This window comes from Camarhynchus parvulus, chromosome 24, assembly GCF_901933205.1.
Source record: "Camarhynchus parvulus chromosome 24, STF_HiC, whole genome shotgun sequence".
Classification (NCBI taxonomy): Eukaryota; Metazoa; Chordata; class Aves; order Passeriformes; family Thraupidae; genus Camarhynchus; species Camarhynchus parvulus.
In genome coordinates, this window is record NC_044594.1 from 4347493 (window position 1) to 4364950 (window position 17458).

At 47.0% G+C, this 17458-nt stretch overlaps 1 protein-coding gene across 1 annotated transcript; it reads right to left on the reverse strand.

Annotated features, from left to right (window-relative positions):
• Positions 1-819: 819 nt before the first annotated feature.
• On the reverse strand, positions 820-13392 carry LOC115913088 (transmembrane protein 45B-like). Its single transcript, XM_030964963.1, has 6 exons — positions 13380-13392; positions 4656-4850; positions 3946-4158; positions 2755-2939; positions 1646-1791; positions 820-937 (listed from the first exon to the last, which is right to left on the reverse strand). The coding sequence occupies exons 1-6, from the start codon at positions 13390-13392 to the stop codon at positions 820-822; spliced, it is 870 nt and encodes a 289-aa protein (XP_030820823.1).
• Between the last annotated feature and the right edge of the window lie 4066 nt (positions 13393-17458).

Here is a 17458-nt window from a genome sequence, read left to right on the forward strand (position 1 = left end):
ACTTTTTGCAAGAAATTAGCTAGTAAAGGCAGCCTAAAATGAACCATGTGCTTGTTTCATCTTGCTTTCCAAGCTGAGGGGGTTTATTTTCAATGGAAAACTGGGACATTTCATGAATCCCTGCTGCATGGCCATGTATCTTAGTCCTTTAGGCTTTGCAGGTCTGAGAGATGGATTTTTCTAAGCTGTTATTACACAGTCTATAATTTATCAGTCTTAAATTTAAGGATATCAGCTCAGTGAGGATTTTTATTTCACATTTATTTACTCTCTTAGCCTTTAAGTGAACATGAAAATTATTAACAAAACCCGTCTTTAGTTCAAAGCTTCAGTAATAACATTTGTATTGTGTGCAATCAAGCCCTGGCATTGCAAAAATTGCCATAATCTCACATTCAACACTCTCTTACTCGTCCTCCTTGGGGTGATGTCTTGCTCCAGAGGTGCATGACCTCAGCCTGGAGATTTCCCTGACTTCAATCACAGCAGGTCAAAGCCTTCAGGCTCTTGGAAAAGTCAGCTGGCCAAAAGATGCCCTCCACCCCTATGGGGGCATACAGGGGAGCCCACAGGATGAAGTAATCTTGTCATGATGAATTTCTAATCTTTGTTTTGCTGCTAAAAATCACTTCAAGCTGTGCCCATGTCTGAGCCAGAGATATTTGGGTATGGATGGAGGGCAGCCACCCTGTGTGCTCAGCTTTCCTCCTAGCAGCACCATGGGGACACCTCTCGTCCAAAACAAAAATATTTAATTTGATTTATTTCTTCTGAAAAAGGGTCTGTTCATGTATTTGGAGCAGGAGTTTTGCACCCTCTTCACTCTTCATCGGAGCCGTTCAAGAAGGCAGCCTGGGAGCTGCTGTCACCCTTCTGCTGCCAGACCCCCAGGCTGATGTAGGGCTCTCCACTGCCTTTCAGGAGCCTCTGGAGACAGCTGCAGCACAGGAGCAATAAATCATTATTAGAAAAAACTCCAACCTAATGCCACTCACCAGAACTTAAATTGCTATTGATGGGGGATTGAGTGGTTTTTGTTCTGAATAAAGTCTATTTGATGGCATGGACTGAACTATCCATTCTGTAGCTTACACAGCATCCCTCAGAGCATCCCTTAAAATGGGATAATCTTCTCATCCCCTTGGAAAAGCCAAACTGGGGGCTGGTAATGTCTTAGTTTTTGTACCTCTAAGAATTCGGTGACCTTCAACCGCTTTGAAGTCCTTGCAAGGCAGAGGATGAAGTGTCAGGGGGTCCTGGTAATGCTTTGATGTCTCTGTCAAACTAAAGTTTGACTTCAGCACTCATTGCAGAGGAAAATAAGCAGTGTGACATCCAGGAGCACCTCTAGGGACTCAGTTGTTTGACTTCCCATTTACTGTCCATGCCTCTTGCTGACACTATTTTGCACTCTGCACACTCAACAAATACCGTGCCCTAAAACCTGCAGTAATCTGGGACTGCTTGTTCGGCTGTGATTTTGTACTGCAGGAAGGGCTGGGTTACATCTGTCTCACTACAGACATCCCGCCCTGCCTGCCTAACCCAGACCTGTCCCAGCCCTGTCCCAGCCCCTGTCCAGCCCCTGTCCAGCCCCTGTCCAGCCCCTGTCCCAGCCCCTGTCCAGCCCCTGTCCCAGCCATACCAGTAAGCGAGGCTGTAGTTCACAGCCAGGATGGCCACAGCAGCTGCCCAGTGCCAGAAGAAGCACATCGTGAGGAACATGATGTTGCTGTGATCATTCTCATCCCACACAGGACCTCCCCATGGCTGGAACAGCACAACACCAATCTGGGTGGAACAAGAAGTTGGTGGAACAACTACATTGGGAAAAAAACTATAGAATCCCAGAATGCCAGAATTGTTTGGGTTGGAAGGGACCTTAAATTACCTGTGCCAGAGCCTCATCAGCCTCACAGAGTTACTTTTATTCATGTAGTGACCAAGGAACTTGAGCCCTGACCAGGAGAAACATTTTTGCTGAGAGTGAAGTCCATCCTTGCAATGAGAGGCCACACAAAGTAAATCTGTGCCCAAGACATCCCTTTTTCTGTTCAATATCCAGAACAATTGTCCCTCAACATTCCAAACTCCAAGCCATCCTTTAAAAACTCCAGATTTCGTATTTTACAAGCTCAGCCCAGTTTCTTACCTCTGAACAAAGGCTGATTTGAGCTAGCACAGCCTTGAAAAAGAGAAGGGAAAGTGGTTTGGTTTTGGGGTGGTTATTTTAGTTCTTTTTTTGTTTGTTGATTTTTGGTTGGTTGGTTGGTTGGTTGGTTGGTTTGGTTTTGTTTCTTTTTTTGTTTTTTTTTTGATAGCTTAGTTTTGAGAGCAATTATCTCCAACTGATTTCTTTGCTTTTCCAGCTTCTACCAAAGTAAGCAGCTGGCTGTATTTTAACTCTGTTTTATTGCTGGTGGGGTTTGTATCTTTTCACTAAACCAGAGGGATGGCTGTAGGGAGCATTAGACACATTAAGCAATTAGTACTTGGTTGTTAGGTACTGTAAAATGTTGCTCACTTGCTTTTGCTCTTCCCCCTGGAGAAGCACTAAGCCAAAACAAACAGCTCTTGCAGCAGGAGCAACCATCCGAGATGACCAGTGATAAGTAAATTTTCATTTTGGGTTATGAGCTATTTATGAAGTGAGCCTGGCAAAATAATCCTTGGGAGATGTGTGATTGATATGTGATGTATAACTTGTTCCCCTCTTTTCTCTTTGCTTCATTGCTCTGGGAAGGCAGAACAGACCTGCCAGAACCATGTTCCCTGGACGATGGTGATGTGGGCTCGGAACATCTCCAGGACAATGTTGTCACGCAGGAAAACCTCCAGCAGGATGCTTCCAGTCCCAGCAAAGAGGGTGATGAGCAGCAGGGAGTGGATGTGTTGATCCAGCATGGGGCGGTGAAGGACGTGGTAATAGAAGAGACAACCTGCCAAAACACGAGCCCTATTTGGAGCAGCATTAACAACAACAGCCATGGCCACCGAGCCGAGTAAATCACCTGCCTGGATGGCAAATTGAGACAGGCCATCATGGAAAGAGCGGACTCCACATAGCACCATCCCCTAGGCCTCCTGGCATCCCAGCATCCTGGGGGCAATCAGGGGCAGGAGGATCTGAACAATACAATGACCAAGGACAGGGTAGTTTTCTTCCCACATCTGTCACCTCTTCAGATGACCCTTCCCTTCTAGCCAGGCTTCTGCTGTGTCTTTCCTTCTTATTGCTAAACTTCATCATTTTTTGGGAGCTATAAATGATAGATTTCCTGGTCATACATGCCAAACTGTGCATGTGGAGCTGCCCCTGCTGCTGCTGCCTCAAAAACTGCTGTGATCAGGAAAGGAAAATTAACAGGAGCTGTGCCTTCATTAAGGAGGATTCTATATAAATAAGACCTTCTTTTCCCATAGGAGAGTGTTGGAACTAGATGATCCTTAAGCTTCCTTCCAAGCCAAGTCTTTATATGATTCTATGATCCAAAAGGGGTCTGGAATCCCAGCTGGCAACTTGCAAGGCAGCCTGAGGACAGAATGATATTTGTGATGTGCTGAAGCTGAAATAAATCACTTCAAATTGCCGAGTGCCATGCAAGGAGATGAGGCTAATGATGCCTGCAGTGCAATTAATGGCTCTCAGGGGAACATGGGGCAGGGGAACAGCCTGTGGATGGCAGAAGAATGCAGAGTTCACCAGCCATTTATCATAACAAGGAACCTCATTCTGCTGCTTTGCACTGTCATAGCTTCAAAAATCCCAAACCAGAATCTATTCGTGACAGTATTTCTCATCTCATTCCATCCCAGCCTGCCATAATATATCCCCTACAATGTCTCCAGAGGCATCTGGAACCTATTTCAGTCAGGAAAATTTTAGTTCTTCTCTGACTTGGTGCCCAATATCCTTCCCCTAATTAAGCACCACCTTCTACAAACCTTCAACGAACACGGCCATGGCCAACATAAGGCGATCCAGACCCTGCGGCACCGCCTGGGAGATGAAGGTGAAGACATCTACCACTCCGGAAAGGCCGTAGAAGAGGTACATGGTGGTGTGCTGCCAGTTCATCAGCTTCACCCAGTCATGCTTCTCCCCGCTGTACAGGTACAAGTGGGGACCATCGGGGACAAACTGCTCCGCCAGCATCCCTGCAGGACACCAAGAGCATGCAGTTTCTGGGGGTTCATTTGCAATGGTTGAGACTGCTCCTTGCTGCTGGGGGTTCTGAAGCAGGAACTGGTGAGTTTGCATTAGGGAGAAAAGACTGGATGGAAAAATCAGGCCTGTGTTTAACGGCAGCTCAGCTCTGGGAAGCAGTATGATACTTGCTTTTCCACATCAAACTGTACCAGAGATCACGTCAAGATGGACATCAAGGATGCATCCAGGCTGCCCAGGGGAGTGCTGGAATCACCATACTTGGAAGTACTCAAAAATATGTGAATAGGGTGCTCAGGTTCATGGTTTAATGGTGGATGTGGCAGTGGTTAGTGGTTGGACTTAATGATCTAAGAAGTCTTTTCCAGCCTTAAAGATTCTCTGGTCCTTCCACATCTGGACCAGTTTCTATGGAGTCAGGGCTCCTGTACAGTCATAAGTGCAGGCTAGGTGAATACTGACATAGCAGGTGAAATATAACTCTTACCTATTAGAGAAAAGAGGATTTTGATTCCCCCTTCAATGGCATCCACACGCTGGAAATAGTAAGCCCTGTGGGATTTTTTATTTACTTTCTGGCTGAGATACTGCAGTGGGTATTTCACAGACCACCAGAGTCCAAAGAGCAGGAAGAAGCTGCCTGGAAGCGCGTGACCCTTAAAATTTGCCATCCTGTCAACCTCTTCTGACTACAAGGCAAAGAAAAGCAACGTAATTATTCAATTTACACAAGTTATTTGGCATAACACTGAGAAAAAATAGGATTTCCCTTTCAGGGAGGACTGGAGTAGGCTTGACCAAGCACATGGGAATAGGAAGGAGCAGAGGGAACCCCTGGGACCTCTCTGAGGTCCTTGCCTCAAGATTAGGAAATGTCAAAAAAAGCCACAGTGGTTTCAAAAAAGCCCCAAATGTTCTGCAATATTTGACACATCCCAGCCTGAACCTTTAATTCCAAGGATCTCTCTCAGCAGTAGGTCCTGCTTTTCTTGCTCTTCTGAAAGTATTAACATAAGGATCTGCTGCTGACCAGGGCTTTTCAGGACCACAGAGGAGAGATAATACATAGGGAAAACAGGAATGTCTAGGAGTAAACAGCAGAGTGTTTCTTTAGCTTCATGAACAGTCACAGAAGTGGTGTGCTAAGTCCAAAATTTTTTAAATCTCTGGAATTATTTCAGGCCATGGAAGAGGTGAAAAAATCCTCCATCTATTCCACAAACCAAAGCACTTTGTTAAAAATATACCTTCAAAAATACCCCAAAAGCTGCTGGAAACAAAACATTGTGGGTTTGGGCAAACAAATCAAGTAATTCCCTGCATCCTGACCTGCTCACACTCCTTCTTCCCTCTCCTGAACATCCCTAAACCAGGTACTTGCACCAAGCCGCTGGAGCCTCTGTGCCAGAGTGTGCAGACGCATGGTTTGGAGGATGCTGGGGGACCCATTTCCTGGGAGAATTACAGCAATTAAACCCAGCCAGCTGTTTGCTCTTTGCTTAATTAGGTTGAGAAATTATCAGCTCTTTCATGTGGGCTCAACCACATGTTTGAGGGCTGCCTTGGTGTGAGGTAGTGTCAGACTGGGCAATTAGGAATGTTTTAATTGATAACAAGGCCGTGCTGCTGGTGCCCAGGACTTCCTTCTATGTTTAGTAGATTCTCTGTAACAATCCACACTTAACTGTGGGCAGAAACTGTCTCCCTTGTGCAGTGGATGCTCTCCCTCCACATAGCAGATGTTGCATGGTTTGGAGCTGGATCTGACCTCCCCATGCCAGACATCCTGGTTGTCCTGAAACTGCCTTCCCCAGCAGCATTTTGGGCTTCAGTCCCCACTTGCTGAAAACATAAACCAAAAATATTCTTATTCTGCTGTTGCACAAGGGATAATTTGTGTGTGGGGTTAAACATGAGGTGTTGCTGTCAGCCTTGGAGAAAGGGAGTTGTTTCTTTGGCTTTATTACTATCTGATTTCAGGTTGGTTTCTCCCAGGGACACCTTGTTTCATCTCTGGAAGTCCATGCCTGGTGCAGATACCATCTCCCAGAGGAGTCTGTCCCCATGCAGGAAAATCCACAGGGTTAAAACTAATCTCCTAAATCCCTGCAACCAGTCTGCCTGATCCAAGCTGGTTTAATCAAACAGCTAATCCAACAGGTCGAGCAAAGCAAACATTGGCTCCATGCGCAAACATCACGCTGGTAGATGCAGCCACACAGGGCAGCACACAGGGCTGAGGTTCCTGCAGTGCCACCAGGCTGGTTTCCATCCTGCCTTCACCAAGCACCTCTGAGCTATCCCAGTGGGTTCATGAAGATGAATTTAGGGGGGATTTAATCCAAGAATGGAAAAGCTGTGCATGGAAAGGGCATGGTATGAGCTGGCAGCTTTGCAGGTCACTATTAGCACTGCAGGGTTCTGCCTTATTTCATGACTTGAAAGATTTATTGACAAAGGGTGCATTGGGTAATTAAACAGAAAATCAAACCAAGATGCTGTTTACCAGCAGGGCTAGCACAGTCCAGTGGGTTAATACAATAATTTCTGCAGTCCTTTGAAAGCGGCGATTGGGAAATGGGAGCATCCAACTGTTTCCCTGTGATTAAGGGAACAGCATTCCCAAGCCATGGAGAGGGCTGAAAAAATCTGTATTTTCTGGGTAAGTAGAGAATCTCATCATATACATGAAATGAGGGTAATGGCTTTAAAATGAAAGAGGGGAAATTTAGATCAGTAACAAGGAGGGATGGTGAAATATCGGGATAATATCTGGAAGCAGAACCAAACCCATCCCAGAATACCACAACAAGAAGGATTGCTACCATATCCTGCTGTATTAATGCTACAATTATAACATGACCATAGCAATATATACTCAAATATATAACTGATGTAGCTCTTGCAGTTACATATTAAAGGCTGATATAATGTGGGGTCTGATGGTTTTCCAGCTGAGATCAATGCAGTCAAGCTGAGACGACCTGAAGGATACACCAATCAATCACAATTAAAAGATCAGCTAAGTGGGGTATGCACAGCCACCTTACAGTGCTTATGTGATCTGGGCTGAGCTCAGGGGGTCATAGGAACTCTTTTGTGGTTGCTGGTCTCCATTCCTGCCTTATAGCAGGGAGCACATGGCTCAGCTGGGACACATGACCCACAAAACTATTTCTCCTGCTTCTCTTCCTCCTCTGAAAAACATGCAATGCGTAAGCACAGGGGAAAAACCAACCACAGTTATGTTGTGCCCTGAGGCAAACAGCACTTGTTTATCCCTGTATCTCCAAAGGAAGTGAGACATGCTTACAATCAGCAGGGAAAAGAACAAGCTGAAGGTCCAGTGGGTGCTGGTGCTGGTGGCCACAGCCACCATCCCAGGGCATCCCTGCTGAATGTGACTTTGTCCCTTCCCTCATCACCCAGCCATGTTTGGCAACACCCCCGTGTCCTTGCTGGCTTGTCATTCGTGCTCTTTGCCCCCTGTTTATTATGGTGCCCTACACTGTGTCTGCTTAATGATTTACTGTTTCATCTGCTCTTATCACCTCCCAGAGGAGCTGGTTTTTCTTGGTTTATAGCTAATGCACCCAACCACCAGGAGAGGCATCTGGAGGATGGTAAGGAGTCTGAGAGCCTGATTAGGCTTTCAGGCTTTCACCTCCTTCTTCTCACACTACTCTGGCAGCCACAAACTCTCTTTTTAGCCACAACCTGGGCCATTTTACTATTCCAAATATCTCATTCGGTTTCCTGAGGGATTTTTTTGTTTGGTTTGGTTTTTTGGGTTTCTTTTTTTTTTAGTCCATTGATAGTGTCTCAGTCAAGGCATCACTTCCATTTTCCCCAGCTAGGAAATCACAGTCTGAAGTTCACCAGTGGGCAGAGCTGACAGCCATCACCCCTACAATTAACTTCGCCCTTCAATCTGAGTGAATCAGGCAGTTCAGATACACCAGAGCTGGTTTGCTCACTGTACCTGTGCTTGGGTCTCAGAGCATCTGTGGGTGACAGGGACGGTCCCCAGGGAAAGGCTGACTCAGGGAAGAGGAGAAATGTCTTGACTTGTGGAAAAACTACCCAAGCTGAGCTCAGGTTGAGGTGAGGAATGCCACTGAGATGTGTATCTGGAAATAATAAAGCTAGTTCCAGCCTTCCAGAGGGGCTCTTGTGTTGAATCTGCAGCTGCAGGAGTGCATCAAATCCAGACCTACAGCCTGACAGCAGCTGACGTGCTGTGCTCAAAAAACCATCCTCGGTCAGCCCCTTCCCTACCCTGCAAGTCCTCTGTGTGTCTCCCTGAATACAACATAACCCACTCCCCAAACCTAATGGGGATGGCAGTGAGTGAGCTATCTCTGACACAGGAGTGAGCTATCTCTGCCTCTGAGGACAGAGAGATGGCAGGAGACACCCAAAAGGTATCAGGAGAGGCATCACTGACTGTGATAAGCTCTCCTGTTCCCTGTGCTGCCTCACTCATTACCAGCACTGTCTTATTTGTCTGCAGAGGCACTTATAATCATAGCAGCACTTCCATTAGCTCCCACAGGAGCTGGATCTCTAATGCATTAATGTCAGGCTAAAACCCCACTCTGAACCATGTCATCTCATTATCATTGGGCTCTCTTTTCCCTCTGTCTCTGTCCGCACCAGGGAGTGTTAACAGTGACACTGAACAATCATCTTCCTCATACTGGTAAGCTCAGCTGCTGCTGGAAAAGCAGGAAAGCAACATTTCTGCCTCTAAAGGATCCTTAAGGCGTTTGGACTTAGGTTAAAAAATTATCATCATCATTGGACACTATTAGGCTCAATTGCCAGGAAGTATCTGAAGGACCATCAGGTACTGCAGCGGCTCATGCAGTGGCTGCAGACAGAGAACACAAACCGAGATAATCCATCCTCCTGAAATGAGAAAGTTCAGCATGAAAGTTCAAACAGGGATGAAAGCTTTAAATTCAGGATGCTGGATTAGAGGTCTATTTAATAGACACAATGGATCCACCTGGAAAGAGACACTGAGGGAGGGAGATACAAAAACTGATGATGGAGAGGTTATACAGCTCTCTGCTTCCTCTTCCTTATGCTGCCTCCATTTGTCTCCTGTTTTATAAGCTCCTGGTTTGGATTCTCTGCCCCTATCCTTGCTCTGAGCCCTGTCATCAGGGAAGCAGCAAGAAGCTACATCCCAGCAAAGAAAGCTGAGAAATAAAATAAATTAGTCAAGGCCTAATTACAGAGGCTCAGAACAGGCACTGGCATTCCTTTGTGACCTGCATTTGCTTATTTGTGATTTGACAGTGAGGTCTGTCTTTAAAAATTACCTGTTGGGGGAAATGCACTGTACCATCTCCAAAGCCATTTTTCTTTGCCTCTATGTGATGGTAAAGATATTAAAGTGCTTTCTAAAGGAGTGGATGCCATCTGTGCCCTGAACTGCCTCCCTTGCTCCATGATATGTGATGGGACAGCCCTGACTCCAATAACCCCTCACAGGTACCAACACAAAATAAGCTCAAACCCAGCATTATCACCATCAAAAATGTGACAAAAATCAGTATTTATAGAATCCTAGAATTGCAGAACAGTTTAGGCTGGGGGGAGTTTCAAGATAATACAGTTCCACCCCCTGCCATGGGCAGGGGGACTTTCTACTAGCTGAGGTTGCTCCAAGTTCCATCCAATCTGGCCTTGAACTTTTCCAGGGGTGGAAGAGCCACAATTTTGCGGGACTCCACAACTTCTCTAGGCATTTTCCAAAGAGGAGATGAATACTTCTCCTCAAATTGTCCCAACTGCCCCAGAATGTGACACTTTTAAGCACTGCGTTAAGCGCTGTGTATCTCAACATCCCTCAAGGAAAACTATCCAAGACAAAGGATTAAAAGCATTTCCATTGCAATATATACCCAAAATACCATAAAACACATAACCCTAAGCCTGCTAAGTACCACAGTTTGTCTGTGGGTACCCCAGAGCTGTGGTCCCCAACATCCCCCTCCACAAGCACCTCAAGCCTTGGCTATCACACCCTGTCCTGCCAAGGTGAAGGGTTGGTAATTTTTTAATGATAAGCTGGTAGGAAGAATGGAAGAAAGAAGGAAAAAACCTTTCACTGCAGCACAGGTGGCCCTGCCCACAGCAAGGGAGGTGGCATGAGATGAGCTTTAAGATCCTTCCAACCCAAACCATTCTGGAACTCTACAAATCCAAACTGTGAGGTTTTAGGCACTGCAAGTGACTTTTCTGGGCATTGCTGTGGGTAGAGGAGTTTTTGGTGGGGAGGGAGTGAGGAGGGAGTTTTTGGTTCAGTGCACGCAGCACCAATTTCAGTTTGGCTGTGAGGCAGAGGGCTTGCATTTAATTTGTCTGGGAGTAGAGCACGGAGCCAGCAAGGGCTCCTTGCAGAGGGGCAAGGGGGTTTGGGGGCCCTGCTGGCCCCAGGCTGCTCTGCTCTCACCTCTGCCTGCTTTGGGGCCCCACGTATCATGTTTATTTTTCAACTTCCTCCTTGGAAAAAGTTGCTGCAGGTTTGCTGGGCTGTCCCATCGCCTCCCAGCCCAGCAGGGACAGCAGCCAGTCCCCTATGAGCCCCTCCACGGGGACCTCAGGGCAGGGCAACTCCCCAGTGGGCTGAGAACACTTCAATCCCTCCCAGATTTGCTTTCCTAAGGGAAGCAGTGGTTCACCCACCCTGACCCCTCTCTTCCCTCCCCATGGAGTTTGGATGCCAAATTAAAGGGTCCATAAAGGGCAGGCAGGGGATCCCTTCCCTTCCCACGGTGTGGGGTGACCTCCCCCCTCCCCATGCCAGCCCTTGCCAGCAGAGCCTTACCTGTCCTGGTGATCCTGGTGCTGCACCTGCTCCCAGGTGATCTGTGCTCCTCCCCTGCCCGTGGCACCCGCCTCACCTGCCTCGTCCCTGCCTCCCAAACCCCAGCTGGGAGGGAAAGGTGACTCTGGACACAGAAATCTCCCACTCCTGGGCATACCAGGTGCTTTAATTTGCAGTTTTCTCCAACAAAAGTAATCCATGATTTGCTGAATTCTGGCTGTCTCAAGGCCTTTCTTCTCCAGATCTTAATTTTCTCAGATTTTGTACAATGATTAAATTTCCTTCAGCCACAGTTCCCCATTACCCACCTCATGCAGGGTGGGATACAGGGGAGGAGTGTGGGGCATTACCCGCCCCCCCCCCAGCCGCCTGCACCCCTCATCCCCAAAACACTGCATTAATTATTAACTGGATTAACTCCTTCAAAGCACTTCATTTTCCATTTGCCATGCTTCCCAGGTTTGATGGATGCCCCTCCTAGGATACCCACTCCTAACCCATATTTCAACTCCAAATGCAATTTTCTGACCAAGCCTCCTATAAAGCTGAGTTTATCCTTAATAATACTTTCCACTTTCATCTCCAGTCCTGCAAGTGCTTTACAAATGTTAAATAATTAACCCTCATGACACCCTTGGGAGGGAGAGAAGCATTATTATGGCTATTTGTAAAGGAAGCTCTGACAGGGCCTTCTGTGCTCCAGCCCTGGGTTTTACTCACTTTTAGGGAGCAGTGCAGCTACTTACAGCACTGAGAGCAACTACACCTGCCACAGGGAATTTGTAGTAAGAAAGCTGGATTTTAATTTTTTTAATATATCCACCCTGATTTATAAATGACTTGAGGTTTAGAAGAGCTGTCTGCCAACCCTGTATTTTTCTTTTATTATTATATTACTATTTTGATTCATTGACATGAAATCTACTCTCTCTCCTTGTCCCACAATGTTGTTTAAACAGATGAGTTCTTAAATAATAAATAGTTATCAACTAATCCATCTTTCTCACCACCCAGAGAGATAAGTGCTGCTGGAAGGGAGGAAGCATCCCACAGTCATCTTCTCCTTTATCAGTGGTGGGGTTGGATGCCCAAACCCTCTGTGTTTTTCAGGTGGGAGAAATGAAATTTTTTAGAGGCAAAAGCCAAGCTGTAGGCATTTTTTTATCTCTTCATTAAATTGTTTCACAAATGTCCCAGGAGCCTGATGATGTTTTGCATCCCACAAACCCTGGAATAAATCAGAATTAATTGAGGGGTTTACACTCACCCTGCTCCAGGCACATAGAAGGATTTACAAGAAAACTACTCCCAAAACTGAGGCTGAGGAATAAATGGAAGGAAAACAACTGTTGAGATGAAGGGCCTGGGAAAAGTGAAGAATTATTGCTACAAGTGGTTCAAGTTGCTACAAGTTCATGAAAAAACCCCAAGAGATGTCCAAAAATGCCAATGACACCCCAAAAAATGCCATGGAAAAGTCTTTGTAATGAGTGATGAAGTTGCTGTAGCTGTTACATAAGACTGAATTTAGCTAAAAGCTAAACTTTTAGTTAAACGTGATTCTGAAATGGGAGCTTGTTCTCACCCAAAGCTCTGCTGAGTTATGTTGGTGTTTCTTGGCTACCAGGAAATTTGCACCTTCAAATATTTGCAGAACAAAATCATGGGTGTGTAGGGGGGTGGATCTTACTCTAAGGAAACAAATAACCTCTCTGGGAGTATTTATTGTATAAAAGACCCTCCCTGATCTGGGGTTATGCAGAACGTCTCATTTCCAAGTGGTCCTGAAGAGTCATTTCCTGAGAAGACACATCAAAACCTGATGTCATCTCCACCTTATATCCATAACTTCCTAGAGCTCAGCCACTCTTATAACCTTCACAGTTCCTTAGACAGCCTTGAAACCACATGTAAAGGCTGTAAATTCTTCAGACTTGTGTCCAGTTCAGGCTCTCTATCCACAAGCACTCGGCTACCACTGGAGGTGGGCATTCTGGCCAGCACAGCACATCCAGCCTAAAAAACCAGTCCTGATTAGCAACTTTTCTCAATCTTGCCTTCCCATGAAATCAGTCCTGAAAAAAATTTCAGAATTCCTATTTTAGGAATTTTTGAGGCCTCAAAAACGCTCTTCTTCATCCTGCCGATCTCTAATTTTCCACCTCCTGATGTCTATTTTCTCTCTGCTTATCTCATACAGAGCTGCAGCTCCTAAACATATCCACAGGAGATATGGCAGCAAAGAACACCCTAGTGTTCACCCTAATGTGAACATCTCTTCATATCAACATGCAAAGCTAGAAATGACCAAGAAAACAGGAGTTTGCTTCTTTGGGAATCATCTCAGTACGCTGTCTGGTTAGACAATACCTGCAGTCTCCATGGATGCAGCTTGGGATGTGGGCTGGTGAGTGCTGTGGGAGTGATGCTCAGAGAGAGCTCAGAACAAACAGCTCAGAGAAATGGGGGAAATGATGGAGTGTCGGAGCCAGGAAATTAGTTACTGCATTTTCCTGTGTCGGCAGAGGGGTTGGGTGAAAGAGTCATTTGCTATGTGGCCACATATCCGGAGAGAGGAGCTGCATAGGCTGCCTGCAATTTTAAGAGGCAGGAAAATGGGAAAGCAAGCCGGCACACTGGCCAGACACAGATATTTGTCTGGTCCCTTGCTGGAACAGCAATGTATTTTCCAATCAAAATGATGATGTTTCGTTTTCCTTCTCCTCCTCCTGCACCCACAAAGCTTTCCTATGTAATGAAGGCAAAAGGTTTTGTACTTAGATGCTCCCATTTCTAAGTGAGTCACCTCCTGGTGACACCTCCCTAAGCCCTCCTGGTACCCAGGTGTCGTGGTTTGAGGAAGTGGGTTTTCTGGGAATGCCGTGGTCAGACCAATAAGTGTTTAGATGTGAATATTGGCAGCTGGTCTGGCCACTGAGGTGTTGGATACGCCTCTGAGAACACAGGGGTTAAAGCAGAGTTTTCCCCTGGGAGCGGTCTCTTTGATTTCCCGCGGGAAGAGTTTCGGATCTCTCCTCCCGTCCCAGCTGCTGCCGGCTGGGCGGGGGGAGGGAAGCCGTGCCGGGCCTTTGGACAGAGATAGGAGGTAGGCCTGGCCTAAGGGTGGAAGGATGGAGAAGAATCTTACCGAGAGGCATTGGGCAGCCCCACCAAGAGAGAGAGAGAGACAGAGAGAGGGAGAAGCCCGAGAGGATTGGGGCAGCCCCCATCCCCCCCCTCCCCGCCGGGAGACGAGAGAGAAGCCGGCGCTCGGTGCACGGGGCTGTGCCCTTGAAGGCCTTGAAGTTTGATATCACGTTGGCGGCATGCCCGGCTTGTGGAGAATGGGGGGGAGCACAGAGGAGAAGTCTGGCCGCTTGTAAGAGCTTTTTAACCCCTGTTTGGACAATGAAAATCTCGCAGAGCATTGACCTTTTCTGGAGCAGGAATGGGCAAGTGTGATGTGATGAAGGGTTGTGAGAGAACCCAAGATGGCAGGAGATGATGGAGTGGCCTTTGGCTGGATTTTGTCTTGTATAGCCATGGACAGAACCATGCTTCCTTGTGACACAGAGGCTGCATCCAGGGGGGAGACGATGCCTCAGAACCAAGAGGGTTCAGTGTTGGAGACCCCCAGCCCCCACGGGGTAGAGAAATATGAGAGAAATATGGGGGGGACAGGATGTCCCAAAAGTGAGACTGTGCCCTTTTTGGAAGGAGACAAAGCACCTTTAAAGAGGACGACCCTAGAAGCAGCCCTGGTCCATGTCAGTGGTGAGAGCACTGGACATGAAAAGGAAGAGGTCATCATGGCCCAAGAAGGACTCCTCCTCTTGACGGACTGAGAATTGAGTATTTACAGAGTGATGATGGACTGAGAGTTGAAATTTGAGACATAGATGTATTGGAAATGTGGTGGGGGGAGGAGGAAATGCTTTTGTGAAGTTTTCATTTTCCATGTGTGTGTGTGTGTGTGTCCTTTGTAGTCTAGTTAATAAACTTTTCCCCCTTTATTCCTAAGCTAGAAGCCTGCTTTGCTTATTTCCTGGTCACATTTCACAGCAGACACCAGGGAAGGTGTATTTTCATGGGGGCACTGGCATTGTGCCAGCATCAAACCATGACACCAGGGAATGATCCCTCACAGCATCCTCCCATCTCAGTGTTGTCTGTCACCTGAGTGCTCATGCTCACCCATCGTGTGCAACCCAGATTTCCAGTGGCGCTGAAGTACCTTGGAACAGGGGAAGGGGCAGAGACCTGCAGCTGCTCCATAGTACCATCACCTAAATTTATTCCTCTCTATGGGCCACTTCAGTCTGCACATAGAGAAAGATGTGGAGTGTAAAGTGCCCTGGGGAGATGACAAGGGACCCACCAGACTCTCCCCAAAATGTGACCTAATTCTTGCAAATGCCCTGTTCTCATGCAAAGAGGTTGAGGAAGGAGTTTGCCAGATGACAAAAGGAGGAGGTGAATAAATCCAATATGGCACAACTGCAGCTGTGGAGAGCAAACAGCATCGGTGCACAGCCAGGAGGAAAAGGGGCAGAATGGGCCAGGAAAGGTGATGTAAGCAAAGACAACCCCCAGAAATGTCTCTGTTACAGCCCTGTGATGAGAGCCCAGCTAGGTAAGAACAGGTGAGAATGAAATAAAGGCAGGGAGGGCTCAGCCCTGATGTGATTCCAACTGCATCAGTCCCAGCTGGATGCCAGAATTGAAGCATGCTTGGACATCGCAAAAGCATTAATAAGGGACAGAAAAGGAAATCTGTGTAGCCAGCTGAAAGAAGAGGATGAGAAAGAGAAGGCAGAGCATAAGAAACAGTGACAGTCAACAGAGAGGGAGGTTCAGGGAGAGGTGGTGAAGGTTAAAGATGAAAACAACAGCACCTAAAAGGAAGCACAAATTGGCCAACCTGTGGGAAATTTTAACAGGATAAAAAAATAACTCACAGATGATGAGCAGTTAAAAAAAAAAGTGAGCACAAGGATATGTGCCCTTAAAACACCTCAGATGGAGAGTGACCCATCCAGGAGAGGTGCAGGGGAGCTGGGCAACCCTCAGGGCTGTGCCATCAACATTGTCCCTGGGAGCCAGACAAAATTAAGTCTTCACATCCTGGGAGGTTTGATTTGGGGATTTTTCCCCTCCATCCAGCTGCCACTCAGCAATGATGGAGCAAGGGCACATCTCGGTGGCAGAGGGAGGAATATCACCTCCCCAGCCAGGCTCAGCCTTGCTACTCATACCCAGATCACCTAATAAAGCAAGAGGAATTTGGGCAGAGGAATTCGTTCATCTTCAACACCTGGAGCTGTAAGAAATGTCTCTGAGTGACAGTGAGATTACTGGGGATATAAAGCTGTGAGGAGCCAGAAGGTTCAGATGTGGTGGGTAATTTCATCTGAAAAGAGAGAAAATCAGTTCATCATTTTGACACGTTAACACTGAGCCCTTTGCTTTTGAAATTAGAATTGGGAAGTGTCATTCACACTGATATTTCATTGTTTTTCTTTCTTGTGGTCATCATCTTCACAATCTTCCCCCCTCTTATCCTCCTCTCCAGCACTCCTGCTCCAACTATATTTCCCAAGTAAACATTTATAATTTCTGCTACATTTCACTTAATTTTCAATCTTAAAAGTTGAACTACCATAAAAAGATACCACAGAAAACTATACCTAGGGTCAGGGAAGAAAAGCAAGTTCAAACCCCAGCATTTATTGACCTTTAAGCAATGGAAACACAACTCTGATAGGGTGCAAACCAGCATCTCCCCCACTCTCTGCAGAAGCAACTTTGGATGTCAAAGCAATCTAGCCTTCCCTGTAAATTCATCCCCATAGAGGAGGATGCTTTGGGAAGCAGTTGCTGAAGTTTTTGGGAGCAGCCTTCGCACCCGAGAGCTTGCATTGGGGATTTGTATTGTTAAGCGGCTGAAGAGAGGTGGGAACTGGAGGCTGGAAGGGTTCCTTGTGGATGGAGGGATGTGGGATGCCGCCCCAGCCTCGGGGACCAGCTGCGCACGGTGGCCAGACATGTCCCGGATGTGCAGAACGGAACCCCGGGAATATTTGGGAACACTAGGTGGTGCTGAAGGCTCACGGAAAGGATCCCGTTCTATCACAGAGGGATGCTCCGAGGTGCGAGGGTGAAGTCCTGGGGGGGAGGGGCCAGGTGCTGCAACCCCATTTGGGGGTTGGCTGGGAGCCCAGGTGTGAGAAGCTCCTTGTGTCACTTTGTCACATTCCTCCCTCTCCAAAGGCACTTGGCCAGCAGCTGGACAGCTGCCCTGGTTTCAGGAAGACCGGCTCTGTCCCAGTTCCTTCTCCCACTTTCCCGGGGTTATACCCGACATCACATCCCTGGTTTGCCATTGGGAAAACTGAGGCAAAAGGAGAGGCATTACCCAAGACGATTCCCAACCCATCCGGCGGCATCTC